At 36.9% G+C, this 16,153-nt stretch overlaps 2 protein-coding genes across 6 annotated transcripts in view; one reads left to right on the top strand and one right to left on the bottom strand.

The window, feature by feature from the left end:
* The window catches only part of LOC128983665 (E3 ubiquitin-protein ligase FANCL), a 160,862-nt gene extending 156,367 nt beyond the window's left edge, over nt 1-4,495 (top strand). For 3 of the 4 annotated variants that reach the window (XM_054403044.1, XM_054403046.1, XM_054403042.1), the window contains one exon: nt 4,323-4,495. The gene's annotated coding sequence lies outside the window, so the exon portion shown is untranslated. Of the gene's footprint in view, nt 1-2,308; nt 2,960-4,322 lie in introns of those variants that run through there. The other variant, XM_054403043.1, reaches the window with a different exon arrangement.
* The window catches only part of LOC128983666 (39S ribosomal protein L9, mitochondrial), a 73,615-nt gene continuing 61,671 nt past the window's right edge, over nt 4,210-16,153 (bottom strand). Inside the window, exon 5 of one of the 2 annotated variants that reach the window (XM_054403047.1) lies at nt 4,210-4,440. In XM_054403047.1, the coding sequence (XP_054259022.1) occupies nt 4,270-4,440 (171 nt within the window). In that variant the 3' untranslated portion in view covers nt 4,210-4,269. Of the gene's footprint in view, nt 4,441-8,990; nt 9,027-16,153 lie in introns of those variants that run through there. The other variant, XM_054403048.1, reaches the window with a different exon arrangement.

The following is a 16,153-nucleotide window of genomic DNA, read 5'->3' as shown; positions in this document are numbered from 1 at the left end:
CCGAACCGAATCCGACCCGATTTTTCGGTTAACCGCACACCTCTACTTACAATTCCAACATTCTGTTCGATCGCATCGATTCATTGAACAATAGAAATACTGACAAACAGCTGATCACCCTCTCCCCCAAGGCCAAGGTCAACGTCTCCAGGGTATCGGCTAACATGAATCAGTCAGTCAGTCAGTGTACCGGTCCGCACAACGATGTAATCACTTTTGTTTAGGCCGGCCAAAAGTATAATTTTTCAATGTTACGTGTAAATATAAATGTTTCGTGTGTCAGTGTATGTGTATATGTAAACTTCAACGGTGACCAATGCTTAAACAGTAATTAACATGACAGAAAATTTGACAATGGGGCTGTTGGCCCCGAAACTATAGTCATTGTAAAAGACGACTTGGATTGAGGACGTATACAAGGTATTTAACCTATTATTATTATTTATTTAGTTAGTTTTAAAGAAGTATATCATTGGTATAGTTTTATTTAACACGTTCGCTGCTGACTGCTAGATGCCGGGGCGGCACCAGGAGCTGAACTAGCGCTCGCCGCTGCGTAACTTTGCCGCCGATACACTGAATTACAGTAAAAAATACAGTAGTTATACTGGATGGCAATGTTCTGCAATAAAACTGGCTTTGGACTAAGTAATTCTGATAGATAGCAGCACTACCCAGGTTATTTTATCACTCCTCATCAACATGGATTTTTCCAGGTCGAACAATTAATTCAAATTTAATAAATTTTTCACAGTAAATTATAAATTCTATTGATCAGAACATTCAAGTTGATTGTGTGTACACCGATTTTGAAAAAGCATTTGATAGAGTTAATCACTTAGTGTTATTGTCTAAGCTGCATTACTATGGCCTATCTGAGAACACATTAAGACTATTTTCTTCATATTTATACAAACGTAAACAGTATGTAACATACAATGGTGCATGCTCCAACACATTTCTGGTGGACTCAGGTGCCCCAAGGTTCAAATTTAGGGCCTTTATTATTCATAGTATTTATAAATGATATAACCAGATGTGTAAAACATAGTAAAATTTTAATGTACGCTGACGATTTAAACTTTCAAAAATATTGACACAATCTTGGATTCTCAACAGCTACAAACTGATATTGATGAAATAATTGCTTGGAGTAAAGAAAATATATTATTTAATGTTAAAAAATGTGCTGTTATGAGTTATACAAGGAAAACTAGCCAAACTATTGTAAATTTTCCTTATTTAATGGATGGTGTTGTCTTATGTAGAAAGTCAGCATTTAAAGATCTTGGTGTTGTTTTGGATAGTAAATTTCTTATTTGCAGAACACGTGATGAACACCTTGTAAGGCAGCATATTCAGTATTAGGTTTCATTCATAGATCTTGCATTTTTTTAAGAAATTTAAATTCAGTAAAATGATTATTTTGCTCATTCGCTCACGATTAGAATATGCATCAGTTGTACGGTATCATCATCAGCTTTATTTTGTAGACATGATTGAGGTGATTCAAAAAAGATTTTTAAAATTTATGTATTTTAAAACATTTGGTCACTGTACATTCAACATTTCATACCACCAGCTCTTGACCATGTTTGATATGACTATAGCTCGGCCGCTTAGAAAACGACCTGCGAGCTAATGCTAAACCAATGCTGGAGGAGGTCGTTTTCTAAGCGGCCGAGCTATAGTCTCAGTGACAGAAGGAAGTTGGCCGCCTTATCTTATCTCTGTAAACTGGTGAGCGGTGTTCTGGACGATAGTGACTTGCTGGGACAAATCAATTTTCACGTTCCACGGCACAATTCATGCAGCACTCTTGTATTTACCCCTCGTTACTCTCGTACCAATCTTGGATTCAATTCTCCACAAAAAAAAAAAAAAAGTGTGGAGGTAGACAGGTGGACTATAAACAGGTTGTGAAGCAATTCTGTATAGATATGTTTGGGTGTGGTAATAAGGTGTGGGTAAATAGGGCGCATCCATTAGGAAACAGTAAGAACACTTTAATTGCCCACTTTCCCGACGATTACGATTACATGTATATCATCTCCAACACTAGTAGGTTAAAGGGTACAGGGTTTGTTCACCGTGATTACCCGCTGGAAATCCGCGAAAAACGAGCTCACTTGATCGTGATTAGGTCTGAGATTGAAAGAGTTGTGGGTGGTAAACGACGTATGCCTATTAATTTTGACAGTTTGATTGTGAATGATTGCCGTTTCTCTTGGAGGGACGGAGGACTCTGGGCAGGGAGACAAAATGGTGTTGAGAAACTATTAGCCATCACAGGGCATGACTTTTCTAGTTTTGTAAGTGAGCTGAGTGAGAATGGGCCTCAGAAAAACTCAAACCTAAAGCAGAATGACGAAGAGCGAGCACCTCTATCAACACCAAAGCAGCAGACCAAGGTGTCAACCCAGACGCCACTAGGACAGCTTGGGACAACACCAACGGTAGCCTCCGCCGCCACCACTCAAGAGTGAGCAACCTACGCCAATCCCGAGGGAGAAGAGGACGCCGAGGACGCCGACCTCAAAAATGAACATTCCCTTAAGGTTATTTCATACAATGTATGTGGACTAAAATCAAAGGTTAGTTGTAGTTCATTTAAACAATTAATTAATGAGTGTGATATTTTTATTTTAATAGAAACTTTTATTACAGACAATGAAAGAGAGTTTTTTGTTGACTTTTTCCAAGGGTTTAAGATTAAGTTTGAATTTGCTCACAGGGTACATTGTTTTGGGAGAGCGATAGGAGGGGTAATATTAGGAATTAATTTAAAAAGTAAATTCGTAGAGCAACTTAGTTTTGGAGTACTAGATAATTTCAATCTCATCAATGTTAAAAGGCTGCATAACAGCAAAGAATTGTCAATCTTGCCTCTTTACCTTAATTATAATTGTTGGGAAAATGATTTTCAGAGAGTGAACCAATTTCTTACTGATAATCCACAAAGTTTTTTTAGTTAGTATAAATTCTCTTGTTACTGTATATTTAAATATTATATTGTCATTCTTATTTATATTTTATATTTATATTTTGAGTGAAACTGTCACCATAGAAGACGGACATTTTTCCCCTAGTTGTGTTTATTTATATATTGTAATATCTTGTTAACATTCTTGTTATATGATTAATGCTACAAAGTAATTGGCATGTGCTGTTTTGTAGCATTGAAAATAAAATAAATAAATAACTAATATGCATCAAGGAGACATCATTACAGACACCCATGATCGTGGATGAAATCGTGGGCATCTCTCCTAAATTATGTCAAAGCCATCATAGGTATCCGTGACCGCGGCAAAATCATGAACATTCCCCGCGGGCTGCAACAAAGGTGCATCATCCTTGACACTCAAGACCGTGGCGAAATCGTCATCATATCCCGTGAGCTGTAACCTTGAGGACATCATCACCGTCACCCGCGACAGCAGTGAAATCGTGAACACCTCCCGCGGGCCGCAATCACAGGGACATCATCATCAACACTCGTGACCGTGGCAAAATCGTGTTAAATAATCTCCCGTTGACTACAATAATGAGGACAATCATTGTCACCCGCGCCCGTGGCGAAATCGTAAACATCCCCCTTGGGAAGCCATCACGGGAACATCATCACCGTCACCCGTGGCCGCGGCGAAATCGTTAACATCTCCCTCGGCCCACAATTATGGAGACATCATAATCGTCACCTGCAATCGCGGCAAACTAATGGTTTAAAAAAATGATTTTTTTATCTAAAAAATTTTTTTTCAATCCTCTGTGGCCCCCTTTTGTTTGTGGTGGTAAATCCGACACTGCCCCCCGGTAGCCTCCTCCTTGACAAGTTCCTAGAACCACCACTGGTTACTACAGAATTATGTCTCCACCTTCAGAGTCCACACACCACATGTATGCTTCACAACATGTCTGTGGCTCGTATATAGCTAAAGCAGGCGGTCTTGCGACCCTGTCATCCACATTCACAGTCTGCAAGTTGGACCCGGTTCACAACACACTTATGTGCCACAAGTCTTTGATATCACCCACAACTGCCGCAGGACAGTACACAGCTGAGCTCAGTTTATGCATGAATCATAAAATCAGGTAGGATATACCTACCGACGTTCAAAATAGTGAATATTAAAACAAACAAGCTGTAAGCTAATACTTTGGATGTGTCTCTCTAACAACTATATGAATATGACTAAACTCAAGGTATTAAAAAAGAAAATATAAATGTACTATCAACTATTATTTATATGTACAAGATAATATATATTATGTTGGAATCAATGGTGATAAGTTTTCATTACTAATCTCTTTATCTTCAGGGAAGAGCCAGTCAGAAGGAGCCAGCCACCACTCGGGAGCAAGAGGCAGACGCTCCTCTACGTTGGGAGTCCAGTGATGAATCATACACCGGACCTTCACTTTGAACTTTTTGTTGATCTGCAATTGAACTTATATGAATGCTCAAACAATAAACTAAATTTTTAAACTGTTACACACCATTTTGATACCACATCAAAGTACACTTGCAGGCTGAATACAAGTTACATTAGTTATATTTGTCTAAATTTTTAAACTGTTACACACCATTTTGATACCCCATCAAAGTACACTTGCAGGCTGAATACAAGTTACATTAGTTATATTTGTAAATTTTTAAGCAATTATTTTTACAGATTCCCAGGCAGGGTGTCCACAGAAAATCATCATCATCTATATATTAATCACGTAAGCCGATTCTTTACGTCAAAATTGTGGGCGACTAGGAAGTCGTAGAACGACGAGAGTGGGTCCAAACAACAAATTAATGGTCTCAATCCAGTGACGGCAGGAAAAATAGTGAAATTCCCCTAATTTCAACACAAAATTAGATATAACGTAAAATGTTCTCCATAAGAATAGCATTAGAAGCCATTTATTGCTGATTTTTGTTTACTTCAATACAGCCAATCGTGAATTATCTCAAAGCCAGTAATTAATGGTCTCAATCCAGTGACGGCAGGAAAAATAGTGAAATTCCCCTAATTTCAACACAAAATTAGATATAACGTAAAATGTTCTCCATAAGAATAGCATTAGAAGCCATTTATTGCTGATTTTTGTTTACTTCAATACAGCCAATCGTGAATTATCTCAAAGCCAGTAAGCAAAATTACATTTGGATTACTCATTTGCCAGTCAATTCTGCAATTTGTACTATATAGTGTATACTAATAAAACCAGGGGAAGTTTTTTCTTCTAATTTGAAGGTTATCGTTGTGTTGAAGGAATGATTTAAATGAAATAACCACATTGACTAAGTAATAATCTATTCAAGATTAAATGGAAAACATCTGCTAAAACAAAGCAATCAAAACATATGTTAAAAATTTATTCTTAAATTTTTGTATATTTACTAACATTTTTAATTTGAGATTTAAGTGTAGATCAATATTTTGTATGAAATGGCATAACCTCAACGGCCACTCTTAGAAAACAACCTGGAAATAAATATGAAATAGGTTCGTACAGACAGAGGCAATATATTTGTTCATTAAGTTGTTCCTTTAAGTTAATTCATTCAATAAGTTCTAATGGGCGGAAATATTATGGTTTGTAGGAGATTTTAACCAGGCACTGCCTGTTGCTCCAAACGAAAAAGGTTCAAATAATAGCCTAGCATGTGTGTAATGTAGTGTAGCATGTAAAAGAAGCATCCATATATAACTATAATAGTTAAGGCATTAGTTAGGCAAGTTGTGGAAGAAGTGAAGGTGATAGCAAGAAATCTGACAAGCAAAGACCACCTCATAGTGCTGGCAGTAGGGGTGTGCGAGTATTCGAACATCGAGCTTTTTCGAGCCGAATAGAACGCTATTCAGCTCGGCTCGCGATTTTCAAAAAGTTCGAAATGTTCGAGCCGAATACTTATTGAACTAGCAAATAAAAATTAAATTAATAAATAAGGAAATAACTTTCATTTAAATTCACTCTCCTCCGTTTCATAATTGTGTCTTGATAAGCACGAACCTCAGCTCAGTCAAGACGCAATGATTATCGATCGTAATTTTGAGGAAACTACCACCTATCGCGTTGTCTTTTTAACACAACTATTCGTATCGTAATATACAACGCAGTGCGAGTGCGTGATTGGCTAAGTCGCTATGACGACACACGGTTGCCGTGGCAACCTACAGTGCGCACTGAGCACTGCGCCTTGTGTGGGAGGGGAGATTATACCAACAAACTATTTCAGGAATTCTATTTTGGGACGGATGAATGATAAGGAAGAAACAAAAATTGGTCACGTGTGCAAATGTAGTGGGCGAGACAATAAGGCTGTAAAGGAGAGTCGTGTCGTTGTTCCTTGTTTGTTTACTTTTTCAGATTCCTTATCAAACGCCCCTATCTGCTATCTCTCTTTCTCTCTCTCTTCCCCTCTCTCTCTCTCTCTCTCTCTCTCTCTCTCCCTCTCTCTCTCTCTCTCTCTCTCTCTCTCTCTAACAATGTACTGATTAAACAGAGTACCTGGGGACCGAGCTTTGCTCGGAGAAAATCATTAGTTCACTCTGAAAGCAGTCTTAGTATCGGAGATACATAAATCTGTTCCCAAACTCCACACGGCTCGCCTTTACAACGTCCTAAACCATTTCCTACGTCATGGACCTGTTTCCCTCCATTCCCATAGCATTTCAGAATTGCAGATACGTTAATCTAATCGTCATAAACAGTTCCCACACTCCATACTAATCGCCTTTACTACTTCCTTCACCACTTCCTACGTCGCAAACATGTTTCCCTCCCTTCCCATTGCATTTAAAGATTGCAGATACATTAATCTAATCGTCATAAACAGTTCCCACACTCCGGACAGCTCGCCTTGACTACTTCCTTCACCACATCCTACGTCGCGGACCTGTTTCCCTCCCTTCCCATTGCATTTAAAGATTGCAGATACCTTAATCTAATCGTCATAAACAGTTCCCACACTCCGGACAACTCGCCTTGACTACTTCCGTCACCACTTCCTACGTCGCGGACCTGTTTCCCTCCCTTCCCATAGCATTTTAGGATAGCCCATACCCTTATCTAATCGTCATAAACAGTTCCCACACTCCGGACAGCTCGCCTTGACTACTTCCTTCACCACTTCCTACGTCACGGACCTGTTTCCCTCCCTTCCCATAGCATTTTAGGATTGCAGATACCCTAATCTTATCGTCATAAACAGTCCCCACACTCCGGACTGCTCGCATTTACTACTTCCTTCATCACTTCCTACGTCACGGACCTGTTTCCCTCTATTCCCATAGCATTTTATGATTGCCTTTACTACTTCCTTCACTACTTCCTACATCACGGACCTGTTTCCTTCCCTTCCCATAGCATTTTAGGATTGCAGATACCTTAATGTATTCGTCATAAACAGATCCTAGACTTCGCACTGCTACCCTTGACTACAATGTCTCGAGTAATCTTAAGTATAATCAATCTTTGGTATAATCTTTGCTCAATATTAACAAGTGATGTTTTTCCTTTTGTACTGTATTTGTAATTTGCTAGTATACTGTGGGTAGTTGGTTTATTATGAACACGTGCTACAACTTCAAGTCTTTTGTTTACCTTTTCCTTGTTATTTAATTCAACCAACATGGTTACTTAGCAACCCATAAGACTAATGTTAAAAAAATGTGACTTTCAGTTTCGTTTTTCTACGTAATTAGATTTTTGTTGGCAGTTCTAACTGCATGAAACTTGTTTTTAGGCCAAAAATAAACTATTTACAAGATTTGAAGAAAATCGTCGGAGCCGTTTTCGAGATCTTTCTGCAAGCAAGCAAGCAAGCAAGCAAGCAAGCAAGCAAGCATACATACAAGCAAACATTGCTCGTATTAGAGTATAGGATTGTGGTTGACGACTTTTCTACTTATAAGTTTCCCTGCGGTTATTTTAGTTCAATCAATCCCATAACCTTTCTAATGTTTATCAAAATAATTAATTAATATGTTTTGTATTTTATTTCCTTTAAACCAACCCCTATTTACCATCTGTATTTTATAGAATAAAATGTTTGTTTTTAAAGTTTGACTGGCCACACAATTTTGTACCTATTTTATTTTGTATAAAGTACCAGTTACTTTGAGGATTATTAATATATATATCAATAAGTGGCGCGTGCTGTAATGAGTGCTTTTTATTATCAAAATAAGTAATGAGTTATTAATTGTTGATAGTACATGGGTCATTGAATACCATAATGTGATGTAGTTTCCTATTTGTATCTTGCAAATAATAATAATTGATAGTTAATTCTGGAAATGAAAAATAGTGATCGCATTCATAAACCTGTTGTCAAAACAGCAACGAGGGTGTAAGGGTTTATTGTTTCAGACGCAAGGGTGTTTCAAGGACAAAGTGTTGGGCCACCCGGATTGGGGGGGGGGGAGGGGCGGTGAGACTGTGTGAAGGGGAGGAAACTGGTTTTGGCTATTTATTGATTAGTTCGCCGACCCTTCTAGATAACAAAATTGAGTGACAGTGTTAAATCATCGTGTTCTGCATTTCATTTTTATTTTACTTTGTGTGTTATTCTATTAATTCTAGTGCTTTGGTCTATTTCCTCTATATGTCAATTATATATTTTTTAATATATAAGTAAAACTTGTCTCTCCACCTTTTTGGATCCAAACCAACCATGTTCTTTTTTGATTAATAGGATTCATAAAACAAAAATATTTTGTGCATGGAAAACAACAAGAATAATCATGTGTTTTTAAATTTATTTTGTATTTATTTATACAAAATAGAATTAAATATTCATAGTAGTTACAATATAAATATGTAATCGACTTGCCAGTTGTTTTGTCGTCATTCAAGGTCGCGTTGCTGTTCTGTTATGAAAGACAATCTGATTGTCTCAGTCTGCACGTTGGTCTGCACTGCATATCTCTTCAGGCCTTCAATCGATATCCTTTTATTTCTTGCATCTTCATTTAGTTCAGTTCAGTTCTTATCGTGATTATCTACTATTTGATGTCTTGATAATTCTCAATATTTTTAAACATATTAAAATAACATTGTGTTTATTTAAAAATTGACTGAACATTATTATTATTATGCACTTTTTTAAGAAAAAAAGTTTAATAATTAAGATAAGGTTACGCTAGGAAAAGCTCGGCTCGAAAAAGCTTGAGCTCGAACATTTTTTAAAAAGCTCGGCTCGGCTCGAGGTTGAAAATCACTATTCGCACACCCCTAAGGTGCTAACAATGTAGAAACTACACCCATTAAGCAGCTCATAACTGAAATTAATCAGTTCATTACTGAGGTAAACAATACAAACCTGATTTTTTCAACATTACCAATGCGACATGACCGGCCAGACCTGGATTTGAAAATCAGCAATATAAATACTGAACTAGCAAAGATCACTGGTTTACATAGTCACATGACTCTCCTACCATTCCATCTTTTTCCTAGACACTTTTACAAACTACGGCCTCCATCTAAACAAGAGGGGAAAGAACCATCTAGCTAAAGTGACAGTGGATATTGTGAACAAGATAAGTAAATTACCATCAGTACTTGACAACTTATCTAATGCTTCCAGAAATACTCCTAGGCTTCAATCAAATGTTACAAGACAAGATATTAATGTTGTCAATGTTAATATGGAAGATATGATTACTAAATATAAAAATGACATCACCACAGCCTTTGCACACACCATCTCTCAGGATTTTGAAGACAGTAGACACATGTCAGCAGGAGTAGCAGTGGTCTTCAGGAAGAGATTTAGCCGACCTCAAACTACAGACTTAATAGACAGTAAACTAACCATGCAAAAAGTACAAAACGGAGCTACAATTTTCAGTTTATTAACAAAAGCAAAGTTCAACGGCAAGCCCTCTATTCCTGATTATAACCAATCTTTCAAGCAATTAGAGAAGCAGTTTAAAATTCAAAAACTTAAGACGCTCATATGCTCTCCTATGGGCTGTGTGCGTGACCAAATCGATGTGCAGCATTTTGCTCAAAACATTGTGAATTTCCAAAAAAGAACCAATGCAAACATATGTGTTGTTTCATATGACCAACATACAGCACAAAGACCACTTTGGAAGGTTCTTTCACATGATCAGTTTTTGGTGGTTCTTCGGAGCGAAATTTTAGAAGCAATGTCTCAGCATGAGGAGCTGGCTTTAATACCAAAAGAGCCCATAGAAGATGGTACACACCAACGAGCAGTGGAAAAGCGGAGTACCGGACTACAAGAGCAGCAACCCACTAGCCTGAGCCAGGTTTCGCAGCCTCTAACAGCCTCTACTGAGACATCTGTAAATAGTAATGTAAATATTAGCTGTAGTGAAAATGTATCCCAACTTGACTCCAATCCCATTCTGACCCCTCTCACTTTAAACTGTCAACACCCACTTATCGACCTAACAACCTAGATAAGTTGGAAAATAAGAATTTTCACAGTATTATGCTCTTAAATATTCAAGGCGGGATTCCTAACAAACTCAATATTCTTAATGTTTTTTTTACAGAATACAAATACAGGGTGGGGCAGGGAAATATCCCTACTTTTAAGATGGTACTGTGAGTAGTGGGGGTGTGCTGGAGGAATGGGGTTAGGCTCAAATGAAGCTTTTGTTTTGGGAATTTCTAAAAATATCACTATCAGTAGTAGATATGGCTTGTTCGAGTGACCAATGTGCTTTTTCACTCGAGATGTATTTTTTTCAAAATTCTGTCTATTGTTGCTGTGCAGCTACCATTGGCTGTCGGGTTATAGGGTGGCCTGTCGCAAAGCTGTTACAATTTGGTGTGGGTGAATTACTTTCGTGTATGTGGTGGTGTATTGCGAAGTTTATTTGGAACTCAAAGAACGGTCCGGAGTCCTGAAAACATTGACCTTGTCAGAAGATCGATTTTGAAGTCTCCTCAAAGTTCTCCTTGTAAGCATGCATCCGCGCTGGCGTTGTCTAATCGTACTGTGCCTCGTATTCTCCATGAGGACTTACACCTCCATCTATACAAGAGGGTAGTTGTCATGAACTCACACAAAGGGACTGGCAACAACGAATGCAGTCATGTGAAATCTTAATTGCGGGACTACCTCATGCTGCTCGGGTTTTGTTTAGTGACGAGGCACACTTCCATTATCCTGGAGCGGGTAAATAAGCAGAATGTGCTCTATTGGAGTGATGCTAAGCCTAGGATAGTTCAAGGGAAGACCCTAGATGCCTTGAAGGATGCAATTCACCTTGAATGTTGCCTCTTTCCACAACAAATGCTTCACAAAGTTATAATGAACTCCAGAACCAGAATACAGTAATGCATTTAAGATTAGGGACACAACTTGCAGGATATGCTGTTTAAAACCAAGTAAAGTTATATTAAAATAAACTCCCAGATGTAACCTTTTAATCTCAATAAAAAGTTTGGCTCTAACATTTTTGGTTGTCTTTTAATTTACCTTTAAAATTAGGGATACTTCCCTGCCCCACCCTGTATAAATATTATATGTCTCGTAGAACATTGGCTAAGACCTGATCAAAATAGCTGTTCTTAATGCCTTAAATTATTTTAGCTTAGCTGCTTTTAACTGTAGAAAAGAAGGTATACATGGTGGATCCTGTATTTTAGTTAGGTCTGATGTAGTAGTCAAATAGAGAAATGATTTAAATGTATATTTTGTAGATAATGTATTTGAGGGATGTTGTATTGAGATACCAAGTTCAAAATCTGTCATCATTTCAATATACCGTGTACCAGATGCTAGTAATTTTAAATTATTTAAAAAAAAGTTAGAACAATTTTTTGTTTTATTAAAAAAGGAAACCAAAAGCAAAATTTGTTTATATAGCAGGTGATTTCAACGTTTATGTTCTGAATGATTGTAAAAACAAGCAAGATAAAAACTCTTTTTTAAATCTTATAATAAGTCATGGCTATATGTACTACTCAAATGAACCAACTAGAATAAATAAAAAATCTCAAACATGCATAGACAACATCCTTTTTAATAGAGGAAGAGATCTTTCAAAGTATTGCAATATAGAATTAGGATTATCAGACCATAGAGCCTTGTTTATCTTAAATGAATGTGGGTTAAAAACTGAGCTAAAAACTAGTGATACTTTAAAAAAACGTATATTTAATAAAAGAAACATGCTAAGGTTTTTAGAAGTGCTTAATGAACCCTCATGGAATGTCACTGTACTTAATGATGCCCAACAAAATTTTGATAACTTCTTGCAAAAATTTAAGTTGGATTTTCAACATTGCTTCCCTTTAAAAAGCGTTAAAGCAAATTGTAAAAATGTAAAAAGAAAGAAGTGGATCACCCAAGGTATTATGGTGTCAAGTGCTAGAAAAAGAGAACTATGCAGACTAGCTAAACATTCGAATGACCAGCATTTTATTCAATATGTTAAGAGGTATAAAAAGGTGTTCAAATCTGTTTGTAACTCAGCCAAGAAACTATCTCATAGTAATTACATTAAGAACTCTGTAGATAAAAGTAAAGCTGTATGGGCAGTTGTTAACTCAGAGCTAGGTGTCCATAAAAATAAATCTAGTTTCAGTAATATTGAACACAATAATTACATAATTGGTAATGGCACAGAAATAGCTGAACACTTTAATAATAAATTTGCTAACATTGCGAAATTTAACGCTGCTTGTAACGTCTAATTTCCACTTCAGTTTGGCTTAATTAAGACTGATCATCTTACAGTAGACTCCCTCTAGTTCGGCTTCGGTTGGATCGGCCGCCGGATGGTCCGGCCTGGTCTCAGGGGGACAAGTCACATCGTCACGGGTGAATTGCCTTCGACAGGATTTAGCTTGAATGTTTAGTTTCCGGCCAGAGAAGTAAACAATTCATGTCAGTTTAGTTGACGGGTGCTTCTATGGGTGAATTGTTGCATATTACCTATGTAAAACTATGTTACATAACCTCAAAAATACCGAGAACATTTTATAAATAGTTTCTCTTCGGTCTAATGAGTTGAAATGCAGTGTATAATTAAATATTTCGGACCATTTTTTTATGCGGTAGGTTCTCCCATTATAATTTTTGAAACACCACAGTTTATTTGACAAAAATAAATTAAAGCAAAACAAAGAAATAGCCATCGTTAGCTTCAAGGTCAAGCTATCCGCTTGCACTGACAATCATCTGTTCTTTACACAACTGATGTCTGCTGTGCACTTGTTTGCTATCTCACAAACAGTTTGTGATTGGGTGATTAGTAACCATGGCAACTTGTTGAATGTGTGGATGAAGAGAAACCAAAGAAAGAATAGAAGAACAAAGAAGAAAGAATAAGCGGTGTTTTACGTCATCTATTGTTATCTTTATCTTATTTGACGACTGTCGTTATTATCTTTAACACTAGTTGTCTAATGTTTTCATCGACTTTCTTATGTTCTGAAACAACATGTAGTAGTAGCCTATGCTGACTACAGTAGCAGTAGCTTGCAGTACTAGACTTTCTATTTTTCTGTTCTTTACGTGATTTATTGTTGTACGTTCAGTGTTGTGTAATTTTTGTTTTGCTTGAGTAAGCGTGATTTTAACGTTACAGTTTTTATTACTGAACCAAGGTTATTGACTTAACATATCACGATTGCGCAATACTATTATTTGTATTTTGATGATGTAAAATGCACTACATCCGGTTAGTCCGGCCGTTTTGTAGTTCGGCCAGTGGTCCGGTCCTGAGGTGGCCGAACTAGAGGGAGTCTACTGATCAATTAATTATTTCGGGAAGGAAGCGCGCGCCTGCCTGGCCGATAATATGGAAACATAGATGTAACACGGATTGCCTAGCTTGCATTGAAGGTGCCCAGAAATGTCTAAAAGGACCCTAGCTAGCTGTTGAACCAAGTTGGCGGGTTTGCCTGTCAGGGATTAGATAGGTCCCGAGTGTTACTTGCACTAAATGCGTCGGGGCGCTCTACCATGGTCCTCTAGGTCCCGACCTAGTGGAACCCAGGTGGAGTGACGCTTAAACAAGTAGCCGGAAACCCTGGTTAGGATTGAGGGGCAACCCTCTTTCCGAAGGGTCTGCTTCGGCAGCCGGTGAGCCTGATGACCTTAAGTCATCCGCCCATGATGTGCAAAAGGTTGATGCGTAAGCTTCGGCCTACATCATGGGGCCCGGGTAAGTCTCACGACAGGTACCGGGTATGTAGTCAGGGGGCTTCGGCTCTCATGACAAATAATGAAATGAAATGAAATGAAATGAAATGTTGAACCAAGTCAGTTGAAGCGCTAGGCTGCCGTGCCTTCTTATTCAGGCCTAGAGTACAAGGGTCAAAATCTAAGCTGACTCACTCACAGAGACCAGGACAACGTTAGAAGGAAGTGTTTGGACATCTTGGCTCTCTCTGAAGACCCTCTGCTCTATTTTGAGGATTAATTGCATTTTGCGAAGAGGTAAGGCAGATGAAATAATTAAAAGTTTTACCAGCCCTATTTTGTCTTTGGAGAAAATCAAATTTTCACCACACTATGATGTTTTTGGCTGTATTACTTACGTTAATTGGTGGCTGAAAGTTACGTTTTGCTGGCCATGCCAGCTGTCATCGAAATTTGGGGACCGAGCAGGTTTTTACAGGCTGGGGCCGCAAAATCAGCTGTCCGCTTACTTACTTAAAACATGAATGCATTTTAAATACACAATCAAAATCCATAGCATTGCAATAGAATTGTGTTATTGTCGCCGTTGCCTAGCAACTATTTATTTTTATTTTTGCTGATTCCTCAAATTATTTCTTTACATAACCTTAAAGTTGTAGTTGTGTTGACTATCAGTGTGCATTATTATAATGGTGAATAGTGGTAATAGGGTATAGTGTGGTGAAAAAAAGCGTTCGTACCACGGGCCGAAATATACTATTAATTAGCTAAATAAATACATTTGAATATTTTAATGTTAACAAAATGTTAACTTTGTGAATATTCCTGCTTGGTCCCAGATAACATTGTATTAATTAAGTATTTTTGTCTTTATATTAATAATATGGTTTACAAATTTTGAAAGCCTAGTTTCACACAGCTGTTTTAATATGTAAAGTGATGATTATTTAACCTGTAAATTTGTCTTAAATGTTCTTTGTTTCATACGTTATTTCCTGTATTCATGTAGATATTCAGTTTTATTCTTGCAAGGAAAACATGTGCTCAAAAATTTTCAAAAATGTATTTTGTATTAATTTTCCCTGATGATAATTGAAATTTTGTGTAAGATTGTGTTTTAATGGTAAAATAATTTTAATTGTGTAAATGTGTTGGTAGTTTGATTCTTTAACAGCTGTAGTGAATAAAATAACTTCTTGCTTTTATAAAATAATTTTAAGTTTGCTAAAATGTTTTAATTTGATTCTCAAATGATTTTTCCACGGTTTAACAGTGTATATTTGACCTTAAACAAACAGTATAGTATACCTAATCACATTTCTTTTATCAGTTATATCAGTTAAATATACTGGATATTTATCTACACTGTAAAATGCATAAATAGCTCAAGACTGTGTATTAATTAATTAATCTTAATGTTGTCCCTATGTTGAGTATTTTTTTAAATCTGTTTTATTAATATTATACCCAGGTAATTGCTTTATTTTATACATGCCATTATCAACTGCCAAATTAATTTGATCTGGAATTAGTGTAAAAGTTAAAGGGCTATGTATGAGTGTATTATGTTCAAGATAATTAACTGTCTACTATCTTAGGTCTTAATGATGTTTATTTATGTAGAGCAATTCTTTTAATAATGAGCCAGTCATAACTGTTATCCTGGAACAATTAGATCATTTTCAATCATTTAAATTTTAACTAGTTTCCTCAACTGAAATTAGTAATTAACTGGCTGTTAGTAGATTATAAATTAATTTTGAATATTTGCTGATTGTTTAAATGTTGTGGTATATTATGTTATCAACAGACCGAGTAATTACAGTACACAACTGTGTGTTGACAATTTTGTGAAACTTTTGCTTAGAGGCCATACTATTTATGATGGAATTTTGTAGGGTTTTATCCCTGGGCCTTCCAGACACTACATATCTCCTCACTGCATATCTGAGTCTACTACCATACTACCTGGCTACTACTTCACCCTGGTGTTGTGATCTCAGCCAACCTGTACTTAAG

This window comes from Macrosteles quadrilineatus, unplaced genomic scaffold (genome assembly GCF_028750875.1).
Source record: "Macrosteles quadrilineatus isolate MER2022 unplaced genomic scaffold, UCM_ALF_1.0 Scaffold_1__1_contigs__length_201487025, whole genome shotgun sequence".
Taxonomy (NCBI): Eukaryota; Metazoa; Arthropoda; class Insecta; order Hemiptera; family Cicadellidae; genus Macrosteles; species Macrosteles quadrilineatus.
Note: the sequence above shows the minus strand (reverse complement) of the source record. Positions and strands in the feature narration are given on the sequence as shown.